This window comes from Electrona antarctica (assembly GCF_951216825.1).
Source record: "Electrona antarctica genome assembly, chromosome: 7".
Classification (NCBI taxonomy): Eukaryota; Metazoa; Chordata; class Actinopteri; order Myctophiformes; family Myctophidae; genus Electrona; species Electrona antarctica.
In genome coordinates this window covers 39777943-39804421 of record NC_136812.1, presented here as the reverse complement: position 1 = coordinate 39804421, position 26479 = coordinate 39777943, and the positions used below count along the sequence as shown (strand labels likewise).

Here is a 26479-nt window from a genome sequence, read left to right as displayed (position 1 = left end):
TGTGGCTAGACACTTCAAGCCCATAAATTTAAAAAGAAATCACACCCGTGTGAAATGAGGGGCGCTCTTGTCATCGTACATCAATTTATGTTAGCGGACATTTGACATTGCTACATAATAAGGTGGTCCCTTATTGGCCAAGCGCTCCCACCAACATGTGGTTAGCCAGTAAATGTTCCCTTCAATGTCAATGGCGTTGTTGTTTTGATGTTTAATTTAGCGGAATTCTGACGTCATTTCTCCGTTCATTGTCAATGGCAAATATTGAGACAGGCGGGGACAAGTTTTAGAGGACATTTGACCGGAATTCCCCTTTCATTGTCAATGGCAAATCTTGAGACGTGTGGGGACAAAAGCTGTTTATAGAAGGGGATAGTGCCCCTTAAAAATCACACCATGTGAAGTGAGGGGCGCTCTTATCATTATACATCATCATACATCAGACAATGTGATTGGTTAGCCGATTTACTCGTCTGCATACGACTTAAATTTTCCCTTCATTGTCAATGGCATTTAATGTTTGTGTTTCCACAAATTTACGTCATATTTGGCCATTTGACCTAATTTCTCCTTTTATTGTCAATGGCAAATATTGAGACGTGTGGGGACAAAAGCTGTATATAGGAATAAATACTGATTTTCTCGTCTATATACTCGTCTACATATGACGTAATTTCTCCATTAATTGCCAATGGCATGCATTTAATGTTTTTGTTAGGACAAAAATAGCCGATTACATATGACGTAAATTCTCAATTGACTCAATTGTCAATGGCATTTAATGTTTGTATTAGGACAAAAATCTACACTATAGCTGAATATAGGACGGGCTAGCGCCCCTAAAAGATCACACTTGTGTGAAGTGAGTGGCGCTCTTATCATACATCATCATACATCACATTCCGTGCTTAGCCAATCATCAATCATCACTTTTAGGTTTTGGCGTCTTCAAGATTCTGCAGGAGCCATGCTAGAAGCAGGTTTCTAACTATGCACCCTCTTTGCAGCAGGTCATAAGAGCAAAGGTGTGCTCTAGTAACCTGTCTCTCCAGCACCCTTAGGCCTACAGGAAACTAGCCTGGGTGAACCCCTCCCCCCTTGCCAGATTTGCATTCTGCCTGAGGGTAACACTTCAGGTCTACAATACATCATAATCACATTTAGATGCACTTCATAAGACTTATAAATGTTTATAATCATATACATTTATTTGTACAAGTGTTGTGAATATGAAGTGCATTATAAATGTGATTATGATTCATTTAAGTAAAGTGTTAGGATAGGAACTTTGAGCTTAAATATTATCTACAAGTTCACAAAGTCTTGCACTTGCGAGGCGTTGCATGGTAGCTTGCAGATCGTCTTTTTATGACAAAGAGGTTTGGCTTAGACTAGAGGAAAAAAAGAGCAGACCAAGTTCACCGTCAAGTTTAAGTGGTCAAATGTATGAAAACACACATTAACATGAATCTAAATGAACACGTAAACAAAAGAATCACACCCGTGTGAAGTGAGGGGCGCTCTTATCATCATACATCATCACATTCCGGCCAATCACAATTGGCGTCCTCACTTGTCTGTCATGTCCTTTTATCCTCAAATCCTCAAGGCTAATCAGTCCTCAAGGCTAATCACTTGTGGCGTCCTCAATTTTCTGTCCTCACTTTTTATCCTCAATACGTAACCTACATTACTCAGCCAATCAAATCATCGCTATGGGGTACACACAAACAGACAAAGCTGGGCATAGGAGGGGCTAGCTAGCGCGGCCCCTCAAAAATATTATAATAGTATTATTCTCTACAACACTGGTGATAGTCTATGAAGCTATCTGAAATCTGTGAAAAAGTTTAATCTGCTGCTCAACTGTATACACTATGTAGTGGGGGTCTCTCTCTCTAAGAGGTCCATGGCCTGAATGACGATGAAGACCACTGCTATAGATGAATACTAATGAAAAAGGACCCTCTCCACATATATGGCTGTCAGAAGCAAGTACTCAGGGAGCATGCTGTTGAAGATTGCCCTCCTCCCTGAGTCACCTGCAGAACCTTGCAGCTCCTCTCCTTGACGCTATCTATGTGGCATTACTTGCGCTTTATAATGTGACCAAATTATCAAAGGGTCTCATTATGTAAATATCTAAACTCAGCACACAAAGTTCGGAAACTTAACTTTGGTCCATTATTTCTCCACTTTAATAATACCAATTTTTGGTATTGTATATCTTATATCATTTTAATCGTTGATTAGTCACCTTTAAAACGAGGTATAGTAGGGATCGGAGTACTGCTAAACGTGTGGGTTGCACCCATCCCCAAAACGTTTTGCCAAAATGAAATATTGTTCTGTTGGCATTCACTCTCGTTTTGAGCTTCAAGTACGTGCTGGCAGGTGCGGGTGCCATGCAGTCACAGGTGTGTGCCACTCAGTCACAGGTGTGTGCCAGGTACATAAGCATGGGTCCTGCCACTTTCTTGACATGGTTTATGCTCCAAGCAGCAGCAACACTGGTGGAAGATGCCATGTTTGTCCCTTCAGGATAAGGCCCGTGCAATAGGGCAAGTGGAAGCTGGTGTTCCAGCATATAAGAGTGGCAGCATTATTTGGTGTCAGCCCTGGTACCATTTTCCAAACTTAAGACCAAGTTCCGTGAGACTGGTGAAGTCAAAGACAGATTGGCTGACTTGCAACAAATCCTGGTTGAGGAATGGGATGCCATCCCACAGCAAAATGTGGCTATAGGTTGGTGACCAGCATGAGAAGGAGGTGCCAAGTTGTTGTGGCTGCTTTTGGATCTTCCACCCGCTACTGAGTTCCATAACACTGAGTGTAAAATTAATAAAGTGTAAAAATGGTCGTCAATATGTGCTGTTTTTTCCTCATTACTGTGGGAGTGTGCAATCATCCAATCCACTATGCAACTCAAAGCAAGGGTTGAATACCAGCCATTTGCCATTTTGGCAAATTTTTGGGGGGTGCAATCCACACGTTTAGCAGTGTTACTCAGTCCAGGAATGTCCGATCCCTACATGCTATATCTCATTGTAAAGGTGACTAATCAACGATTAAAACGGTATAAGATACAATACCAATTGGTATTATTAAAGTTGAGAAATAATGGATCAAACTTTGTGTGCTGAGTTTATTTAAAATGTGTAAATATCATTTCAATTTTGTAAATACTCGTTTAATGTTGTAAATATATCCATTTCAATTTTGTTAATACTTGTTTAATGTTATAAATATCTATGTAAATCATTCATTATTTTCTAAAATCATTCATTAAAAGAATGTTTTTGTGATTAACAGTGTTTCTTGTATTTGCAATGTCTGTTTACCAAGGGTTTCAGCAGTTCTGAGTTGAGTTTTCTCTAAATGAATATTGGCTATTGGCTTTAATGTCTGAAGTATCAGTTATCCTTATCCAAACCTTAGACTATAGGTATGTCTGAGATTAAATGACAATATAGAAATCTTGTTAGACTTTTGTTTATTAATACAATAGGTTTCTGCTCTGTTTATTATTAATAAGTAGGCCTATTATTAATTTTACCAAGTAAAAATGTTGCTGCCTGTTTGTGTTCAGTGCTGACAGAATATAAGGTATAGCATACAGGTACACCATATTCCTTGGTTTTTAACAGCCTCAAGAGGGAGACAGTGCCCATGTATAAGTGGAGGGGTGGACTAGGCCTACAGCTAGTATTCTAGTATACCCTGAATGTGCATTCACTCCAGAAATCAAGTTTAGGAAAGAGAAGCATTCTCGACTCAACCTTCAAAGAAAGACTTATTTTGAAAAGTTACAGAATTCCTACTGTCAATCTAGTTTGTAGGCTATATAAAATGTCCATTAAAGTATTGAAGATGTTTAACCCATTCATTCGGTTCTACAAGCTTAAAACATTACAAGATTGTTGATTGGTTTATATAAAATAACGAATAGACTTATTTTCATTCAATGTGGTTCACTGGTTGGCAAATAAATACTACAGTAGGCTACAGCACATTAGCACAAGTCAAGGAAGGGTGATCAAACTTTTAATAATTACAAAAAAAGTTGCTGTTGCTGGATTGCATGAATAGCCTATAACTATTTAAGTTCATAAGGTCACTGACTCAGTGACCAGCGTTTATTTATTTGCATAGGATCACATTCGCGCTCGTGTGTGGGGACCTTAAAAGTGACTGCCGGATGAATTAACGCCACATATTCAGCCTACACATGTAGCGAATCATGATACCACAGCCAGGTGAATAAAGATATCTCTTCCTCCTGTTAAATCAATGCGTCAATTTAACTATTTTGCCCAGGAAGAATGTTTTCCATGACCTTACACCTCCTTGGTCCTTCGCAAACAGAAAGAAGACACATTTTGGCAAGCGACACACCGTCGTACTACGGAGTATAATTAGGCTTTATTGGACATTCACGTCTTCAAGGGGGAGGAGTTCGCGGAGAGAGAGAGAGAGAGTGGGGTCATTTACAAAATGTTTGTACCCGACAAACACACAAGCCAATGTCCTCCTCCGCCAGTACGCTCCGACCTCCGCCGCCCTGAACACTGTAGTCTAGTCTACACATTATTATGAGTGATCCTCCGGTGCGTTTTTAAATGCTCGCTGCATTGCTTCGGTGACTGACTGACTGACAGGCAGTCGCTCTGTCTGTCTGGACTCTACAAGTCGCTCCTAGGTATAAACGACGACTACTTGGAATATAGCGAGCGCTGGTGCGCCAAGCAGGGAAACATGGATGTAAACTTTTCACAATGGCTGGCAACGGTCCTGGCTGTCTTGTTGTCCTGCTGTCGTTCAGCTGATGTCCTCCAACCATACGACCTTTTATATGACAACGCGGTCCAGTCCTTTTACAACAACGACTATGAAAGCGTGGTGCGCTACATGGAGGGAGCGCTCAGCAGTTACGCAGAAGTCCGCCAGACCAAAGTGCGATGTCGGCTTCGGTGCCAGGACCAGCATCCCTTCGACGGCACCGTCTCGGACCTGCAGTTCTTCGACGTGGTCCTGCAGAGGTCCGCCTGCATGGGCGCATGCATCGAGGACACGCTGGGCGTCGGGACGCAGTCCGTGCACAGGGTCAGCGAGGATGTCATTCAGGATTTCCAAAGACGAATCCCCTACAACTTTCTTCAACAGGCTTATCAAAAGGTACGGCAAAAATTGCAAGGTGACAGTGGCTACTGCCTACTGGTCAAACATATTTTGATTTAGTATAGGCTGAAAATAAACATAGCATGATCCATGAACATAGATTAGGATTAATGAACATAGATTAGGATTAGAATGTTTAGGTTTAGGGGGAAACGGAAAGTTGTATTTAGCCTCAAAAGTCACATGAAATTGGTAGGCCTATTTTGAGGGCAAGAAGACCTAAGAAGACCCCCAAATTCCTCCATACCCTGCTTTACAATCAAATGACATTGATTTATCAACCAGCCTCATTCAAGCCTTCTTTGGCCAGCGGGGAATGTTTATTGCCGCTCTGGTCTAAATCAGTGGCTCTCAAGTGGGGTCCAGAGACCCTCAGGATTCCTTGAGGGGGGGGTTGGGGTTTCAAATGGTTCCATTTTGTTTTTGCGTACACTCCCTGGGGGTCCAGGCCTCCTGTGTCCTTTTGAAATGTAAAAAGTTTGAGGGAACCACTGTTCCTCATAATAATAACCTGCCCACGCGCTGCATTCAGCTGCTGCTCTGCTGCTTGGCAACGTGACGCCGCCTCGCACATCTCATCACAATAGAGCGCAGAAGGTGCATTAATGCAATGTTATAACTGCAGTAGCCCCTAATAGGCATAGGGCAGGCTACTGCACGTCTAACGTTGTCAGAAAAGTGTGTAGCTATTGTTACAAAGTGGTTGTTACTGTTACACATTTTAGCTGCAAGAATTCAGACACACACTTGTTTTCCATTTCATGTCTTTTATGGCCTTCTGTGTGTGCCATGCTAAGCTTCAGCAAATATTTGTGGTTTTTCATGTTTTGGTATAGTCATTTTCTTAATTCCTTCCTAATTCTTTCCACATTCACAGTGGCCCTGCTTCACCTTGTCGAACAACAGACCATGTTCGAAAAGAATATAGTCATTATAGGCCCGCCTATCTCTAGGGATGTATTCGTAGGTGGAAGAAGTAGGCTACTAAAAGTGGCAATACACCAATGGCAATAACATAACATCAAAATACAAAAAAGTAAACATTTTGAGTAAAAGTAGAGCGGTGTTGGCATCAAAATATACTCACAGCTAGAAGGTTCTGGGTTCGATTCCCGCTGGGGACGCTGTGGGTGCTGGCGGCGTGTCATCAGTGCCCATACCCTAGGTGATGTTGGCGAAAGGACCTTTCTGTGTGGAGTTTGCATGTTCTCCCCATGTCCCCTAGGGTAGGTACCCTCACAACAAACATGCAGTAATCCTGGTCTCTAAACTGCCTCCCCTGGCCAGCCGGGGCGCCTGATGGAGGGGAAAGGAACTGGTTGGAATAACGTGTTCCTTCCACGCACTACGTCCAACCGGGGACCCCCCCCCCCGTCAGGTGCAAAGAAGCGGCTTGGGCGGTCATGCATTGAAGGAAGCATGAGGTCAGTCCGTTGCTCTCCCCAGGTTGGCGGAAGATGTGTAGAGCCCAGGATCACATTGAAAAATGGGTTGCAAAATCGTGGGATAAAAAATATGAAGAAAAAAAACAGTACCATTATACCATAGTAATTAAGTAAGTGGTCAAAAATAACACATCTACAAGCTCACAACGCAACTTTGACCTTGTTGTAGATGGGCTATTTTCGAATATCCACAGTATAAAATGGGGCTTAAGTGGTTAAAGTATGATTTGCATTAATAATCTAAATCTAGAAACTAAAGTTGTCAAGTAGTCTAATTGTATTGTGTGTGGGGGGGAATTCAACCTTTGCCTCTAAGATGTAGTGGAGTAGTAGAATTATAAAGTATATTGGAAAATGGAAATACTCAAGCAAAGTAAAAGTACCTCACAATTGTACTTAAGTACAGTAGGGCAGGCTACTTGAGTAAACGTACTTACGGTAGTTATGTTTCACCACTGTATGTAGGCGGGTAGATAAAAGGAGTTTATAGCCTATTGTTCAATGAATGCGACGTTGTTTGATCTTTTAAACCCTCAATTACCCGTATTACTGACAGAATGGATATTAGGGTTATTCACTCAGCAGTTAGGAGAGATTTTGAGATCAGCCCACTCCCTGAGGTCTTACTTTTGGCTGAGATATGGCTGCTGAAACGATCCTGATGAGTGATGATACAGTAGACTCAGAACAGTATATCCCTTATATCCCCCATAGACTTAGCCTGTAGGTCTATCTCTCTCCTTTCCCAATGTCTGTTTCTACAGCTCTGTATGTATGTATGGCAGATACTGGTCATTTCATTATAGGTGACATCGGTCAAAAAGTTATGACACACACACACACAGTGGTGTCATGCTCGTAGAATGCAGTACCACACCGTGGTACCAGTAATTTCTTGACGTGCACGCACAGGGACGGAATGGAAAGGTGCACGCTAGAACGCGTCCCCCTAGATTCCAGAGAAGTCGCCACCAAGACGCACCAAGTACCCAGTGGTCTAGGTTTTTTTTTTTTTTTCACAGTTTTGTTTATTCAAGATTTCAGGGTATACAGTACATCAAATAATATGACAGTATATGTGATACACCCATATGGAACATACCAAAGAGATAACATGTACAAAACTCATATACTATTTAACAATAGGCTTAGGCTATGCAGCTGTTCTGTGTGCATGCCGCGATGCACAACGCGCGTGCACTTGCGCGACGTTCCGTGGTACCAGTAAAAAAATCACCATGACACCACTGCACACACACACACACACACAGTATAGCAGATGTAAGGCTATTTTTGAATTTGTTTTAATATGGCTTAACCAAATGAACATTAGCGTCCTAATTCTGGGGGGACCATTCGGCAAAAATAACAGATCTATAAGATCACAAGGATTCACACCGTGTGTGCTTGTACTGTAGTTCTATGAAAATGATTTGTTTGCTTAGTTAGAAGTAACATTTTCTTCTTAATCGAATTAAAGTGTAAAGTTCAAGATTTTTCTTTTTATTACAAAACATCGATCAAAACATTGGTAATTGGTGTGCTATGATTCTTCAAGATCTGGATCGACATGGGAGCCAAAAATCTGGCATCAGTCGAGCTTGAATTTATTGTATGATTACCAGTTTGACATAAGATATATCATTTGGTGGAAGTTATTCTCCAGAGGACCGTATGCTTTTAACAGGAGCTGCTCCAGTGGTCATTGAACCCCTAACTTTGGCAGTGCTTGTGACAGGCTTTCAATGATGATGCAACCCAGGTTCCCCAAACTTTCCAAAAATGTTCTACGCTTTTAGCTTCACCTGAGTGTGACAGTGTCCTTTTGAACTGGGCTGTGGAACTGGCATTTGGCTCTTCAAAGAGCCCAGCTGGGCACCTGGCACCGCTATAGCCTCACATGAACCCGAGATGCAGCCGATTTCCACTGCCACTGGTGCCCAGAGGAGCTCTGAATGCCACGGTGATGACATACAGGTTCCACCTCTCAGAAGTGGTAGGAAGTTGATCATCCAGATCACTGCAGGCATTAGGCAATGAGTGTTCCTCCATACCACTGGATCAGCAGAAAGAGTCCACAAGGGTGATGCGCTCATTGCACAACAATGCAACGGTCTAGACGTTGGTCACAGAGATGGCCTTGCACAAAAATGCTAGTCTCTGCACTAAAAGAAAAATATGGGCTTTAGAGAGTTATGATTTCACCACCATCTGTCCAGTGGCAGAGTGGCACATGATTGTTTTACACCCAAAACAAAGTGGTAACCGATTCTGATGCTAGTGTTTTCGCATCAGTTTCTACTTGAGCTGCCCTCGCCCTCCTCCATGTGTTCCAGCATGTTGACGTCTTTATGAATTGACTTGAGTACATGGCAGCACATCAAGGCCGAGCGGGGTCTGCTGCTGACCTTAACACAGGTAGGGAGGGGGAGGGAGGAAGAGAGTGCAGCACTTGTTTCCCTATTGGCTTGCCAATAAGAGTACATCAGCAGTCTTGTTTGTATGTGTATGTATTTTGGACTCTAAATCCTGAGTGTTCATTGAACTCTGTACAAATTGAGCCCAATGGGGGTGGGTGTGTGTGTGTGTGTGTGTGTGTGTGTGTGTGTGTGTGTGTGTGTGTGTGTGTGTGTGTGTGTGTGTCACACGCATGTTATCTGCATGCGTGTATAAATTGCGGTGGGCCAGGGGTGTGTGCTGCTGGTGTTTGTGAAAATAAATAGCATTCCTCCAGTATTTAACATTCCAGCCTCACACACGCCCACCTCCTGACAGCCTCTGGAATAATGCTTCCATTGGCCCTGGCATTAGAGAACCTACAAACACCAACTGTTTTCACCTCGTTCGGGCCAGTGCATACGTCTCCCGATTCGCCCATCATTTACCCTGGCAAATATTTTGTTTTCCTGTTGTGACCTGTTTGCTTTTCTAAAAAAGAGAGACTTGCGCACCATATGCGGGAATTAAAAGGGCGACTCTTGTAGTTGCCAGCGGGGCTGGCCCCACGTAGCCCTCAGAGGTCTCTGCCCATTGGCCAAAGCTCTGGCTCCAGACCACAGGAGGATCAAAGGCCCGGGGGCTGCCCTGGGGCACGGAGCACTTTCTGGTTCTCGGCCCAGATATGATCTCTAGTGCCTCGGTCCTGGGATGAGCCTCACCACTGTAGTACCGTTACACAGTCAAATCAAGAGTGTTGCATTGTAACACTTTCGAATTCTAAATCAAATTAAAGCTGCAACGCAACGCATTTATGTCCCTCCCGATATTCAAACTCCTGTCTCCTGCATGGGGGATTACATTTCTGATCACCTGATGAAGGCCGCTCACGGCCGAAACGTCTTGTCCTGAATTAAATGGTGTTTTATCAAAATAAACATTGTTGGAGCTGTCTGTGTGTGGACTTCTCCTTCTCTGGATTACATTTCTGTCCCTGAGCTAAGACTTCTAAACTAGCTAATGCCTTCATTTGTAACAAAAGACTGTGGAGCCATATTTTAAAGGATGTATCAGTGAAATATGCTTCAGTTGCAACTTGCAGGCTACAATGATATTGACAAAAGGATTGGTCAACTCAAAAATGACTTTGCAAAAAGGAGGATTGAGAATAACTCTGATACCTACAGTAACTTGGAATTAAAGCTCATTGAGAATAATACTGGCATAATTTGGAAGTGAGAACTTTGTTATGTGTATGAGGACGGATGTTGATGTTTTGTTCTCCACCCAACAGACTAGGCAGTGTTTTCTCATCCCCATTTTGTTTTGGGAACTTTTCCATGCCTCCTGGCATGATGCAAGTCACTACACTACTATCTGATGCATGGTCTTAAGAAGACTAACTCTTTCTTTGTCTCTCTCTCTCATGCTCTCTATGCAATTATTTCTTCAAATCCAGACGCATTCAACATTCCATTTCCAGTGTGAATAATAATAATAATAATTGTACCTTTTATTAATTCCCGCAGGGAAATTCTGTGTTCACTCTGTTCTTTTAGAACCCAAAACACAGACATACACTCACATGAAAATCCAGAGAGATGTTTGAATGATGGGCTGCACATAGTAGCACCCAGGAACAATTTTAGGTGTTCAGTGCCCAGAAGTTAAACTGACGCCTTTCTCCTTCTTGAGTTCATGAATGATTATTGCGGGGGAAAATATCAGATCTACAAGCTCACTACGTGTCGCTATTTTTTTTGTATGCCATCATTGTACAATGAAGTATAATACAGGATTAAGTGATTAATCAGACTAATCAATTTATTCAATTATAACGTTGGTGTCATACCTGTTGACATAAGAAAATATATAATAAAGTGCCCTGCTTCACGATTATTCGATTAAGCTACATACATGAGAAAGATTAAGTTGGTTATCGGTATCAATTTCCCAGCCCTACTTCAGTGACTGAGTGCACTGAGTTCATCTGTCTTGTTTGTTTGTAAATTTGTGTGAGGGTGTGAGCGTACCGACTACAGATGTTTTCCTCTGTAGCTTATAATAAGTGGGGTCTGGCTTTGTATTACTTAAAGCAAATTCTCTCATCTGTCTAAGGCAGGTGGTCGAGCAGGTTGCCAGATTTATGTATTCAATTTATTTGATTTGGGTATTCATTACGAAAGAGCTATAGAAACCAGGTTAGGGGAGTGATTAGAGGGTTCACGTGTTCTAGAACTGATTGGAATATATATGGAATAGAGATTCCGACAGGTGAGAGGTTCTTCCTTTTTATCGATGAGGACGAAAATGGTTTTGAGATGGGAAAAGGGAACACTTATCTATTGAGACTTTTTCCCTTCCACAAATACAAGGTTTATGCATGCAATTTGCACTTCATCAGAGTCCTATTTTCTATATTTAGAGTCCTATTTTCTATATTTATTTTGTAATTACTAACAGTCAGCACACTGTGATGTTGATTCATGTATTTACTTTACGACACTGTCATTTAGTTTAAATATAATAATGTAATTAAAGCGTGAATGAATGAATGGGCACACCTGCACTGCTACAGGCAGCTCTCCAAGCTTCCATGTTGACGCTCCCGACCGTGCAATGCCCACAGATGGGCCTCAGACATTGTGGCACTGACGGTGCCAAAGGCCTTCTGCATGACTGGACCCGAGTGCATAACAGCACTGCAGGAATGCGTAGGGGCACTCTGTGGTGCAACACACTGATATCGTACCCCCCCCTGATTAACGATGAGATACATTGTGGTTGGAAGGAGGCGAGAGGGTTGCCAAGGACACTGCAGTATTTATGAGATGAAACGAGGGATTGTAGAGGAGAGATATAGTTGGCCAGGAGAAGTCCCAGTGTGAAGTGTCTGACATTCCCCTGAAGTGAAGCAGACGTTGTCTACTACTGATGAAGTTGATGTTTGCGATAAGGGCTTAGTTTGATATTTCTTCCAACATCCTCAAACCGTTGATTAAGTGAGAGATGTGTCACAGTGACTGCATTCCAACCATACTTCTGATTTATGAAGAGAGAGACTTTGGACTGTGATTCAGAGTCCTGATCCAACCAGCTGGTGGACAATGGTTGAAAAGTATGTGTGTATTTCATAATTGAAGTGTTGGCAGCAAGGACAAGAGTCATTGTTGCCACTACAGATTCCTTGGTTTAAGTGTGTAGGAATATCCTATGTTGTATGCCTTCTGGTGATTATGATTTTGGCCCGAATGAAGTAAGGAGGAACACATGGGTGTCTTGAGTCAAGGACTCCCCAGTGTCGGAATGGAAAAACTGGAGTTTGCCAGGCATCTGTTCAGCTTCACTAATGAGCAGAACTATGTGTTGACTGCTCCACATCACCCCTCCTCATCACCCATATCTATCACTTCATCTCCCACACAGCTGACAAAATGATTGTCCATAAGCACAGGAATAATGTTTACTCAGCAACCATGTGTCACCTATACGGTTTGTGCCCAGATTTAGATAGATTAGCCCGAGGAGACCTGCGTGTGCACTGTATGTGCGTTCTTCATGTGTCCAGTGGGTCGGAGCACAGATATATTCTCTGGAGCAAGACAGGAAAGAGAATGTTGGCGAGTTTGAAGGGTGTGCTGCTGAGGCCAGAACATCTATAAAGCAAAGGAGCCATTTGTCTGTGGATATGACAGTTTTACGTATGAGAGATTGGGTACTTTCAGATATGCGGGATACTGAAGACGTGACGAGGTAGAATTGGCTTATTGACTTATTCCTGGTTGCTGTGGCACGTCTCATGATCCAGTTTGTCAAAGTCAGTAGCACAAAAAAGTGCTTGTACACTGGGTAGCTGGCCTTAGCCTACTGACCAATACAGTGTTGGTCACTGTCTGCTACCCTTCTGTTTTCCAGGATGTTGTTTGCTCACACAAAACCAGAGTTTAGTATCCCAGTTGATCAGTCCAATATCCCTGTTGAATGGTGCAGTGTCTTTAATATATCCTGTATACTATGTTGTAATTTGTTGCACTGTGATGGCCTGTAACTTTCCTGCTGCTGTCTTGGCCAGGTCGCACTTGAAAATGAGATTAGAATGTCTGTTTAGTTTTTCTCACCAGCTTTGACAAATTCACTGGCTGAGTTTCACACCAAGGAACCTTTTTGAACACAAACTGTAACGTGTTCCTCAGGTTTTCTCAGGTGTCCTATGCAGGCAGGCAGCTTAAAACCATGTGCTATAAATTGTGCTCAGCTATCATGTTGCTTCTCTCCTCAGCGAAATGTTTCCAGGAAGTGGTGTTTGGGGTGGAAAATACAGAGTAGGGTAGGGGTACAGGAAGTCTAATCTATTTTGGAATATTCTGGGAAGTTTAGTAAGAAAATGATTGTATTAACTGTAAATAATTGCATCTAATTTGTTGTGATTTGTCTTTTCACACTTCTGATTTGGGTTTATCTGATTCTATACACTTTAATCGGGAGGTTAATCTGTTCCCAGAATGCTGCAATATAGTTTTAAAGCTATATTAAATTGACTGAATATTTTATTGTATTTGTTTTATTAGTCAGTGAGTATACAAAAACCATTGCAACAGGTTACAATAAGTATTCATACGATCTTTCTTTTAGCCAAGGCTAATTTGTTACCCCTGTAACCCCAAGAATATTCTAGTTAATACGCTTAAAATCAATAACATTGTTAACCTGAACATAAAATGAACGCATCAAAAAAAGTAATCACCTTCTTAAATGATCATACAATGATTTTATCATCACATTTTCATATGTCACGCATGTATATGCAGTCCTTTTAAGTAATCGTTGACCGCATTGCTATAGTATTTAGTATGTGGCTGCAATGTCTGTCTGGTTTTCAGATGTCAGACCTGGGCCACAGCAGGGACAGATGTCTCTAATTACCCACTGGGATTTAATCAACACCACCCCAGGTCCCTGAGCAAGACCGTCGTGACTCTTGAGTGATGTGGTGGTGATGAAAGAGTAGGGCTGTCACGACTCACGAGTACACATTTACGTTGACAAATAATTGTGATTAACAATTTTATTGTGTTTTTGGCATTGAAATATGCATTTAATATGAATAGAAATTACATTTCTGTTTGCCTTTTCTTTTAGGCTTCGTAATAAAACGAACAGGGAAGACATGATAAATACCTGAAATATACAAAGAAATTACTGACATTTTTTATACATTTTTACTTAAAAGAATAGCAGAAATAGCCGATCTTATCTACAAGCTATGTAAACTTGTAGATCTGCTATCTACAAAAATAAAATAAAATAAAATAAAGTTTAAATGATGTCTCCTGTGTCTTTGTCTATAACATGCATATATCATTTTAAAGCCGTTTTCTGCCTTCTTGACCCCATGGTTGGTTTCCTGTGAAATTCAATTAGAGATGTTGGTTGTTTAGCCAGGTCCGCTCAGCTGTCATCACCCTGAAAGGCAAGGGTCCCAAGGCAGCCATATGAAGTAAATGTGTGTGGTGTAAGTGTTTGTACTTGACAGAGTTTGTTTCTGCATATGACTTCATAGTAAAAAAGAAGAAAAGGTCAAGACAACTATGCACTTACTTACTGCCTTGTCTCCACTTTACCTAAACATCCCAATATGGAGCTCTTTATTTCACACTATGATAATACGACATTACTGTCCACTGAATCAGCCTCACACTCCAGTGCTCCCAATATGTAGTTTGACAGCTGGAGCTGAGAAGTGAAACACACGCACACATATTTAGATCCACTGCCAAAATGTCAGTATATCCCAGAAATCTATAATGCCAGCCAGAGTTTAAAACCCCACTCTCCTTAAAGGGGAAAAATACTATTTTTTTTTCTTTTTTGTAGTTAATATTAATATCCTTTTGAAACGTACCTGTGAAAATTAAAGAATTCCCCCGTAACCTGACACCAGTGTGTGGCTCCCATAATAAGGAAGTGAGTCGGTTGTTTTCGCCATGGTGTGTTTGGTCTCGAATCTCTGGGGGGAAAAGTACTATAACGGTAATTTAGGGCATTTGACATACTGGTACATTTATTGAGCTGAGATGAGATGATTTGTCTGAGGATTTAAACCACACCATGGAACATGAGGAGTGGACAGCTTGAAATATTTCCCCCCTTCAGGCTGTGATCTGTCATGTTGTCATACCTTGTCTCTCCATAGGCGTTTTTCCATGGAGAGAAACTAATATAGAAGAGAGCGTAACGTTTTCATGCCGACTCGACCTCCAATCGACACTGACCTCTCAGCATCTCCACATCTGGTTCAGATTGCAACCCAACTCTGTGAATTACTATTAAAGACAGTGTTAAACAAAATCTCTGTCCCCAGCCTTCGGCCTGGCCTGGCAGAGATTACCAGCTTAGCTGCAAGTGTCAGACTGCCCTTTCCACTCTATTGTGGTCGGTGCTAGCTGGAGCCAGGAGTGAGCGGTCTGGGCAATGGCATGCCCACGCTTAGCACTTGCCCACCCACTGAAACTGATCAAATTGGCCTGCCCAATGCCATCAGATCGTGTCTGCATCTCCCTTTTAAATGTTTGTGTATTGGCCGACCTCACTGTTTTGTGCGCTGTTTCTGTGATAGGTTGGCAATGTGTTAAAACTCTTTCCATGCCGTGCATGCGCACTTCATAGTTGCGGTCTGTGCCCAGCCCCCTCTGCACTCGAAACACCATGGAAACCCGAGGCGCTCACACAGAATCCCGATCTGCCATCTTGAGCCAGTCTGGAACTCATTCGGTGCTGCTAGAAGCGCTAATATGCTAACCACGGGGATTGAAGATTTTTCATTGAGGTCCAAATATCGCCTAATTGCCAATCCAGGTGTGGATGGAGAAACGATTCTGAGAAAAACGCCACTAATGATCGTGGTTAACAGTCAGGAGTGAATGGAGGGGAAATGTTTTGCATGGACCCCATCGGAATGAACTGGTAACAACACCCGCCTACGGTTAGTATAATTGAGGGTCGTCTGTACCCAAACAATTGTGAAATCGTGAAAGCCGTCAAGGGCACAGACACAAACTGTCACTTAATAAATTGTAAAAGGCGTCATGGGCATGGAAAGTGTTGTTGATGTCCTGGGCGTTGTTGCGCATGTCAGCTGATGCAACTGTTTTTTTTTAAATCTCTAGTTAAAACAGTTCTACTGCCGCTAATTGTTTGATCCAGTGTTGCGCCGCTGCATAATACGACATTCCCGCTATTTGTTTAATGCGTTTAATTCTCTGTTTTAAAATAATTAAAAATAAACAGCGCATTTATCCGTGACCTGATGACAAGGCCGTTGCGTTATGATGACAAAACCGGAAATCAAGTCATCATCTGGGCTGCTAGGGCTTCTGGGAAATTGAGCCCAATGCAAGTGGACGGGGGGTTTGTTTGGACTACAACTTGCTCTGCACTTTGGTTTCGTTTCGCATTGTCATGGCCGCTGGTGCATCTGATCATAACAAGACGACGGACCATTTCTTACCCGATTTTCACGGAACAAACGCCCAAATACTTCAGCGTATGCTCCAAAGGTAATAAAACAATCCAGGCAGCGTAGGATATTTGATTAAAATGCGGGTTCCGTGGGGTATGGCATCAAACTGTTAACATAACGGTGACAGACACTGCAGATTTTAATTGAAGATCTCAAGCAAGCAATCGAAGCAAGTCAGATATTGGGTCAAAAAAGGGCCGCTGCCAAAAACGGATATGTGAGCATCTTGGTAAAATCAAATCAGATATTGAGGGATAACATTGGGACGTGCCGTTAAAGCCCAGCCCTTCTCGACTTGAGGGAGGCTTTAGAAGGATCCCTGGCTAATCTTACAATATATAAACTAAACGGAAATGAAGCTATGATGACTAAATATATTGACAATTTCGTCAACAAATAAAAACTAGACTAAAATGTTAGGAAGGGATTAGTGGACGAGATCCAGTATAAGTCATTTTACACTTGGTTGCATGCTGAAAATAGCTCGTTGTGAGCTTGTAGATCGGCTATTTTCAGCAAGTCTAGTCATTACGACAGCATCAACTGGAGATTTAGACTAAAATCTTATGATATTTAGTCGACTAAAACTAACTAGACTAGACTAACACTAAAACATTCCAGGTGACTAAAATGTGACTAAAACCGAATTAAAACTATTCAAAGACTGACTAAAATAAAAATGTGCTGTCAAAATCAACACTGATGATAGCTATCTTGAAATAGGCTGGCCTTTTCTTAACAACATCCTGTGACAGTGTATGTGTTGTACTGTATGTAAACATGACAAACAGAGCTTGAGGTATTCGACTAGAGCATGGTTAATTCCTTTTCCCTAATAATTATACTCGGGTTTCAAAGCATTCAGTTCCTTTAAAGTTTAAACAATGAAAGTCCATTCAGATTTCCCGGTTGTAAAAGAATTAAGATGAACACAAAACAAAGAAGCAACCAGTTTATTTTTATGGGAAATGTATGAAAACTATTGAAATTTACAGAAACTATTAAACGGGAGGACTGTGGAAATATAAATAAATAAATAAAATAAGGAAGAATCCCAGGAAAAACGGAAGAGTTGTCTATATGTCTCTACAACATCTCACCATTATTGGTGTGAGAATTTTGATGCATATCGTTAGGCCGTAATCGGCTTCCGAAGTTAGTGGGAGGGACCTATTTTACAAAAAATGCCACAAATCAAGACCCAATTCCGCCCCAAATTTGAATCGGATGTCGAGGGTGGTTTAATCACCCAAGAGCCAAAAGCAATTCATTTTCATCCATAGGGGGCGACGCAAATGCAAAAAGTGTAACCCGTTTTTGCAGATTTTTTGGGGGGGGAATAAATCCCCTCCAAATTTCGTTTGTTGTAATTGGCTAGCACAATTGGTGGGAGGGGCCTGTATATGTGTTTGCAGCAACCACACTTTGCAATTTTTTAAAATTTTAAAACTTTCTAGTTGGGTTTGTGCTCGCAAAGCGTTTGAAGCTCAACTTCCAGAGGTTGACATTAAACAGAATGAGGAGGGGAGTGTGTGTATGCGCGTTGGCATGTTAAATCAAAAAGGCTTGCGTCAGACACCCCGGGCTGGATATCCTTGAACAGCCCCGCCTGTAAATCCAGACCCTTCCCTGGATAGCAGAAGGATATCGTCTGCATAATGTTAGAATCAGAGGCAGTTCCGCAAAAGTCCTCACTGGCTTCCTCAGCATGCCTTGAAGATTAGTTAGATTGATGAAAAGTGGCATGTACTAGTAAAGGGGTCAGAGTCCTTAAAATGGTGACAGTTTTTTGGCCAGGGTAGGGTGTGATGGATAAGTGAGTTTGAGGTTTCAAGCACGATACAAAATCCATCATCTGACTTGTTCAAATTAGCAACCATTTCAGAGAACAGGATAGTGTACTAGAAGCTTCACTTAGCGTCCAAGCATTATTTGTGGCCCTCCGAGCTTGTTAGTAACTACTATTTCCTTGCCAAGATGACGCTCTGGCAGATCAACTCAATAATTTAACTTACAGTAAATGTGTTTCAACTGTTCCAATATACAGCATACAGTACTGCAACAAAGACTGACTTATCCCCCAGCCCAAATCCTCTGCTTTATTGAGTGAGATGGCTTTAGAGTAAGGTGTTGGGCTTATCCCCCTCCATGAGGCCATGACTCATGTTTGACCAGTTGTTTCCTTAGCTGTTTGAAAAGCACTCTCTAGTTAACCCCCCCAATGCCACATGTTTTTTTTGTCACCAGTGTCGCACTCTTTACTGCGATTGTGTAACTAGAGCCTGTATCCACACCAGTTTCCTCTGCTTGGTTGCTAATCCCTAAAAACATAAATGTGTGATTGATGAATCAATAAGCTTTACAAACCTTATTGTCTCATTATCTCATTATGTGGAGGAGAAGAATAATTCAACTTTTTGGTGGGCAGATGGCAGATCTGAAAATGATTCTGGGCCTTCACTGTGCCTAGATGACTCTTTAAAGTCTGAACTAATGGTGCTGAGGCACTAGCTGTGCCGCTTATGGTCAAAAGAAATATAAAGTACAGTTTCCTGTTCCCATAGAGAGTGCTGTGAGTGTTTGACATGAATGGACAGGTCTGTTTGGTAATTGCTGTTTGAGATGGAGATTCTGCCAAATGGATGCTGCTGTGGTGTGTACACACACGGTGAGAATAACCTCTATGTCAGTCCAGGTAAATGGCCTGCGTTAGCTGAACTGGTCTGATTTAGTGCTTGAGGCTTTTCTTGGATGGAAAAGATACAGATGGGTGAAAGATGTTGCTAAAAACTGATTCACTGATATTTTTAGCTCTATTGAATCTGTGCAAACTTTTCCTGAATCCTTGCTTAGGGTTTTTGCAAAGGGCCTATCTGTGCAGCATATTACTGGACCTTTTTTAGCTGTGTGTCTGTGCCAGGTTAATAATGCGTCATTAGTGCTGAGTTGGAAGCTCAGTTCAAGCACTCAGAGGTCTGTGATCTTTCACCCAGTAGGAGACACTTCCTAAAGCTCATCTCAAAGACTAGACTGTTTGGCTCCAGTCATGAGTATTTCTTTTTTACTTTAGGAGAAAAATAACAATGCATTACCCTGCTCTAGAAAGTAGAGAGCATCACAGGTAACATATGGAAATTTAACCTTTTTTGGTAATATTTAAGATTTCTCTGGGTGAAATCATAAGCCTAATCATTATCACACAGTCATATATAGCCCACTGAAGCCCAGTCTGGAAACCTATTGAATATGGAGGAGTAGAGAATTCTACAAACTTCACAAGCCGTTTGTCAACTCTACCAAGAGTATCCAATGTCTCTTTGACCATGTCTGCCTTATAGAATGGCGAGTAAGTGGCATGTTTACATTCATTTATTTTGTTCCTGAAGCTTTTTGGTTTCACTGTCTGTTTCCAATCTACCAATGTGTTGACCTTTGCTGTCATAACTGTGATTCACAAAAAAAGAAGGCAGTAGGAGGTTCAATTAAGGGATATATCTCTCATGTTACAAATGTTAGTTATTGGTAATGGAGTTGAGATCCTTTAGTCTTTGTATCGAATATGCTTTTTAAGTGGTGCAACCACTTCATTAAGGAGCTTTGTGTGTCTGTGGGTGGGTGGCTGGGTTTCTCCGAGCACGAAAATAGCGTTCGTTTGGTTTTCACAACCAAGTGTCACTGTTGCGCGCACACACACACACACACACACACAAACTGTATATATGATGATTTCGGGTGTGACAGTACAGTACATGTCAGTGACAGTACAGTAGAGGGACCCCCTGTGGACCCCCCACGGTAACTCTGTAATTTCTCAACCGTTTCGGATGTGGGGCGGCTCGCCAGAACCGGGCCGGCACCCTGGGAGCGTTCCTGTGGGTCTGGAAGTTTCGCGGACCCCCCGGGGACGCCCACACGGAGTTGCACCACTTACTTCACAAGGGTGTGATTTTCTTTTATTTAAAAGCTGCAATTTCTCTTTTTATTTCTTTTTATAAGATCTTACACTTAGCACAATACTCTGAGGACCTCACAAAATTGTGTTTCGCTTCTTGTACCTGTATGAGGAGTGACAAAGGAAATAAACCTTTACCTTTATATATTCTTGATTCACTTAGATTTAATGTTACGTTTCCCAACGCATAGTATGACAGACTGTAGACAAGCTTTGATGGAACCTGTTGCAACTTGGAAAAGGTCATCACAGAACTATGCTTTACAATTGTAATGCTCCAGGCTTTACCCCTATTATCCTACATTTAAGGTTACGCTACACATTTCCCCAACACATAGTATGGCAAACTGTAGACAAGCTTTGATGGAACCTGTTGCATCTTGAAAAGGCCATCACAGAATTTGTATAATATTACAAGATACTACTATACAATTGTAATGCTGCAGGCTTTCCCCCCTATTATACTATATCAGTACATCAAAGCGCAGTGATATTCCAGCCACATGTGGTCTTTATTTAATAGCAGCAAGTCAATCACCTGTAATTGAAATGCTGCTATCTCTTAACACTTTAGTGTTGGCTCTAATCTAATGTATGAGGAGGGTGTAGATTTGATGCTAATCTGCGAAGTAGTGCTCTCAGCAAGAGGTAAATACATTTTGGCAGAAGAGGTCGTGGGGGAAATTCTAGGCAAAACATAAAAACAAATGTTCAGAAATGGCACAGTGCAGTGTTGCCATGTGTTGCGTTGTGAGCCTGTAGATTGGCTTTTATTGCACATTTTAATAGGGTGTTGAACCCCAGCATCCCTAGTCTGGGGGGAAACGTCTGCCAAAAATAGAAGATCTACATGCTCACAATGTGTCGCAATGTGACATGCTGTGAGTTTGTAGATTGGCTATGTTTGGCATGAGTTTTGGTGTAGTGTGTGGGGGAAAAAAAGTCTACAAAGTACATTTGCAACTCGGGGTCCGTTTTACTAAGAATAGAGGGTTTAAGTGTTCAAATCCACCCAGAAAGGTTCCTCAGAAGCAGAAACAATCATCTGTGCTGCTATCCTCTTCACTGGCCCCCAGCAAGTCACTCAACGTGGCAATGACTCCCCAGAGCTCTCACAGCCAGATTGATCTCACAATTACACCGCAAACTAGTCTGGAAAAGTAGCTTCTTTTCCAGGATGTGGAGACCTAGCTACTGCGGTTAAATTATTTTTAGCCTTTTCCTGGCCTCCTTGGGGGGCTATACATTGTGCAGGGGGGGTTGGGGCGGGGGAGGGGTCCATAGAGTGCTCATGCGCTGCTGACGTCTCAGAAATTCTCAGCATTCACATGATTCCTTTGATTCGGGTTTACTGGTGAACCCCAAGCTCTTGTTAACTTAAATCCCAACATGGCCACTTTTAATGAGCATTCCGCTTAATGTGGTTTTAGTTAATTATGGGTGATCAGTCCTAAAAATATTCTGCCTATGACTCATATTTGTGGAAGTAAGATGTTTTGGAGGATTCTTTCTGGGGCTAACTTCAAATATATATTTATATATTTATTGCTTTAATTATCTTTAATGTGTGCTTTTACAGTCTGCAATGTTTACCCTAAACGGAACCACAGCTTATTAAGACTTTTAATTTGACTTTGAATGGCATCTGTGTGCTGTTGGTGCCAATGAATGTGCTCACTGATACCACAACTACGGCCTCAGCTCAGCTGTGTCATCTCTCCAGTCTCCACTGAACCAGCTACTAATTTATAAAAGCTCACCTTGTGGGCTGGTTGCTGAGCAACGCAGATACAAATAAGATCGCCAACAATGAGTTGGTGGAAGGTAACTAAATACATTTACTCAAGCACTGTACTTCAGTAATTTCTTTACTTGGACTGCCACCTTTAAGTATTTCTTGACAGTTTATATACTTCTACTCCACTACATCTGATCTTGGAGGAATATTTTACTTTTTACTACACTATTTGACAGCTTTTGTTACAAGTTACTTTGTCGATTTAGATTATTACAATTTAAAACATACATTACATGAAATACTTAAGCCCTATTTTATACTTACGAAATTCAAAAATAGCCAATCTACAAGCTCACAACAATGACAACATTGTGTGCTTGTAGAACGACGTTGTGAGCTTGTAGATCGGCTATTTTTGAAAGATTTTGTGTACTTCAAGTACTTTTACTTTTGTTACTTTAAGTCATATTTTGATTTCAATACTTTTGTTCTTCTACTCGTAGAATGTGGGACTTTTACTTGCAACAGAGTATTTCTACATTGTTGCTTTTACTTGAGTACTGGAGTACTTTTTCCACCACTGCCAAAGAGAGGTTTGCTGCTGTGTCTGGAGATGTCTGTGATCTCTTCATCAGGGAGGAATTCTTGCTGGTTTAAAGCAAAATGACACAAGTCTTAAAGGACCACTTCACCACTTTTCAACCTATCTTCATATAATAGGTCCTCCCTAATAATCATGATAAAATGGCACGATTTTTTTCTACTCAGTCTGTGTCTCATAGGAGGGCTGTGGGCAGTTTAGAAACTGTCCTCCAGTGACATCATCATTAGGCAGATTTTTTTTTACAAAAATGTTTAGATTGTCATTATCGTGAGAATGATGGCTTCCATTTTCGCATTGCAACTTTTCAGGACTAGAAAGCCTGCAGATTCTATTAGCTTGTATTCCCCATCGATGATGTCACTGGAGGACGGTTTCCGAACTGCCCACAGCCCTCCTATGAGACACAGACAGAGTAGAAAAAAATTGCGATGATTATTTGTGACGACCTATTATATGAAGATAGATTGAAAAGTGGTGAAGTAGTCCTTTAATGTACACTGCAGATTGTGTCATTCTGACTAAATTAGCCTTTCTTTTCTGTAATAAAGGATCTAATATTGACTCAGATTTGGGGTTACTTTCAATACAGTATATCCATTGTATTATAGTTCAGCATTCAGCTAATGGTACCACATTTATGATGGATAAAAGAAACAGCCAGCCTTTTTATAGCTTTTTCTTTTTCTTTTTTTACTGGGTAAATCTTGCCAAATGTTATTAGAAGGCCACACACTATGATTTATCTGAAGGAAGCTATTGATGGTTTTGGGTTCCATCATGTCTTCACAGCACCTGTTCCATAAAGCCATTTCTGGTACTGATTATCTTAATTCAGGGATCCAATTAATTGAATTAATGGTAGTGAATTTGAACTAACTAACAGTGATGTAGCTTGTCTCCATCGCTCTACTCTATAAATCAAGTGTGGTCGTCATAGCGTAGCAGCTCATTCCCAGCCAAACATAATGGACTTTTCCGTCTCAATTGCAGAGTGAGATGTGGTCAACGGTGATGTGAAGGCATGTCATATGCATACAGTCCGTCTCCCTCGGTTTCATGTTTTCCATGAGCTGTGTCACAGTTTCTACAGTAGATCAGTCTGGTGGTGGCGGGTTAGTTGGTGCGATGTGCTTTTACTGCCGTGTGTGTGTGTGTGTGTGTGTTTGTGTGTGTGAGAGAATAGTTGAGGGGCTCAGTAATGGCAAGGACAGTTTGCCTCATGCAATATCACTGCCAGGCTTACCTCATAAAGAATTTGTAATGATATTGTACTGTAAGTGGGTTTATATCAGAAGGAAAAATAAAGAAATATTCAAGGGCAGAAGCACAACTATACAGTATACAGAAGATAAATAAAGATCATTCACACTGATGAACCATTGTGACCGCACGCACGCACGCACGCACGAACGAACGCACACACGCACGCACGCACGCACGATGCTACTGCACCAAAGGTTATACAATACAGGTATGAAAGATAAGCAGGTGCGCGTTGTCTGGATGCTGCCCTTCATTTAGGCAGTGCTCCGCTATAAATACAACTTAAATCAAATACAACCAAAGTGTAAAAAGCAACAAAAGATGCAAGACTGGCTCTGGATTTCTCATTTTATTGAACGCTTTAATATGTGTTTCGGCACTCTGCCTTACTCGGTCACTATATGAAGGTGAGCAACCTAAACCTGCTGTTATTTTAACAGTTTTCACAAACGTCCAGCCTTCCCCTCCTCCGTGGGAAAACAGCTGAAGGTGTTGGGGAACCGAACCCCTTGCCCTGTGTGTGTTTTCAATCACAGACCCCCTTGTCCATAGGGGATGTTCGTCAGTATGATAATAGTCCTCACCTTCAGTTCACCCTCTCCCCTGTGCCCTAAGGCGTGTATACACACTCTCAGTGGGGTCGCACGGATTCAAGAAACTTGGGATACGCTTTATGTGTGAGGAGGAGGCTTGGGGAGGTTCATTTTAGTATCTGCGCATACATGTCCAAGAACATCGCCATCGCTACAAGTCTGTGGGAAATCCTTCGTGTCTGGGTCCAATTGTCCATTGTCCATTGTAAGCTGTTCACATGCGCATATCGCTTACTTTCACCTGTTCTGGATTAAAAGGGTGAAGGTAAATGTTTGAAAGGGCTTTAACCTGGTTTGCTCTCGTCAAGCCTCGCCACTTACAGCTGACATGGTTCCATTGTAGAAGCTCGCGTTGAAAACAAACAACAATCCTTCGCTGCCTTGGGGGCCTTGCAAAGAGGCCTGGGTGTTTTTGAGGGTGTATGTAGCTGTTACTCCAACGCGGCTCTATACCTGGTGAAAGTTGAGCCAGGCTGGTTGAGCACTTACCTGTCAGCCCCCTGCCCTGTAATTAAGGACACTTTGGAATTACCCCTCCTTTGGGAGTGCGATGTGTTCTAATACTTGCACTGTTTTCAGTTAGAACACACACACACACACACACACACACACACACAGCCCCAGCACAAGTCCCCAGGGCTGTCGCATACCATGTCCCCGGATGACTACCTTTTTCCAGTGACGTGATGCCGGGGAATGGATAATAAAGGTTTTACGACTGTGATAATTTAATTCTCTGTCTGCTCCCAGCTGTTGCCGTATTCGGTATGGTACCACACAGGATGTTTGGACCGCAGCAGCTCTCTGAACTGGATTAAGCAGTGATACCTCCTAGAGACAGCGCTCTTGTCATCCTAGGACACTGTTATCATTGTTCATGGTCAGCTGCTAATGAAGTTAATAGAAATGCCATAGCGATGGGGGAGGGGGCATGGCGTGTCATCATCAAAGAGACCAGGGAGGAAGTGAGGTCATTCACCGCATAGAGAGGCAATGAGATAAAGTCAAGCCCCCAGAAGGGCTGGCCAACGTTGAAGCTGCCACTACCTACTGGCCAAAAGTGGAACTGCAGCACGTTCATGGAGGTGGACGGACGTTCAGTGATGTCCTGTGCGTAATGTGCGTCAACCCTGACCTCAAATTTGAGACCGCTTTCAACTTCCGCTCGCTTGAGCCCTTGAGTTATAATGGTAATTCCGGCAGTCTTCCGGGTGCTTCAAAACGCCACTGAGCAACTTCCATTGAAATTAATGTCGCTCCTGGTCCTCACTCTATCCTTCATAACGCTAAGGATAATAGTTCTGTGATGATGGCACCCCACCCCCCCACCCCCCCCTCACTCACACACACACACACACACACACACACACACACACATACACACAATACCTCATGGGAGCACACACACAAGCAATTCAGTGATAACGTGTGGTGTGGACGTGGACCCACTGTGAGATCCCTACAAGGACACTTAACAATCCTCCTCCGTCTCCCTAAGCTGAAAGCCAGCTGGTTCTCATGGCAATGTTTGCAGTGGTCGAGATTCGCCGAGAGCTTTGTTTTGGAAGCCCTGATGAGTTTTGCCGTTTTCCTCCCACCCACGTGAGATTGCTGGGGATTTCCTTTCGTCCCGGGGGTTACCCCCCCCCCCCCCCCCCCCTCTATCTGAGCAGTGACTCAATGGAAGGATTTCAGACCGGAAACGTGTCCGTTTGTCTCCCAGACTGAATAACCTCCTTTGATTGATACAA

General features: G+C 42.2%; 1 protein-coding gene across 2 annotated transcripts in view; it reads left to right on the top strand.

Moving 5' to 3' along the window:
• Positions 1-4453: 4453 nt before the first annotated feature.
• Positions 4454-26479, top strand: part of p3h2 (prolyl 3-hydroxylase 2) — an 81776-nt gene continuing 59750 nt past the window's right edge. For both annotated transcript variants that reach the window (XM_079507092.1, XM_079507091.1), the window contains exon 1: positions 4454-5175. In XM_079507092.1, coding sequence (XP_079363218.1) covers positions 4756-5175 — 420 coding nt within the window. In that variant the 5' untranslated portion in view covers positions 4454-4755. The remainder of the gene's footprint in view (positions 5176-26479) is intronic.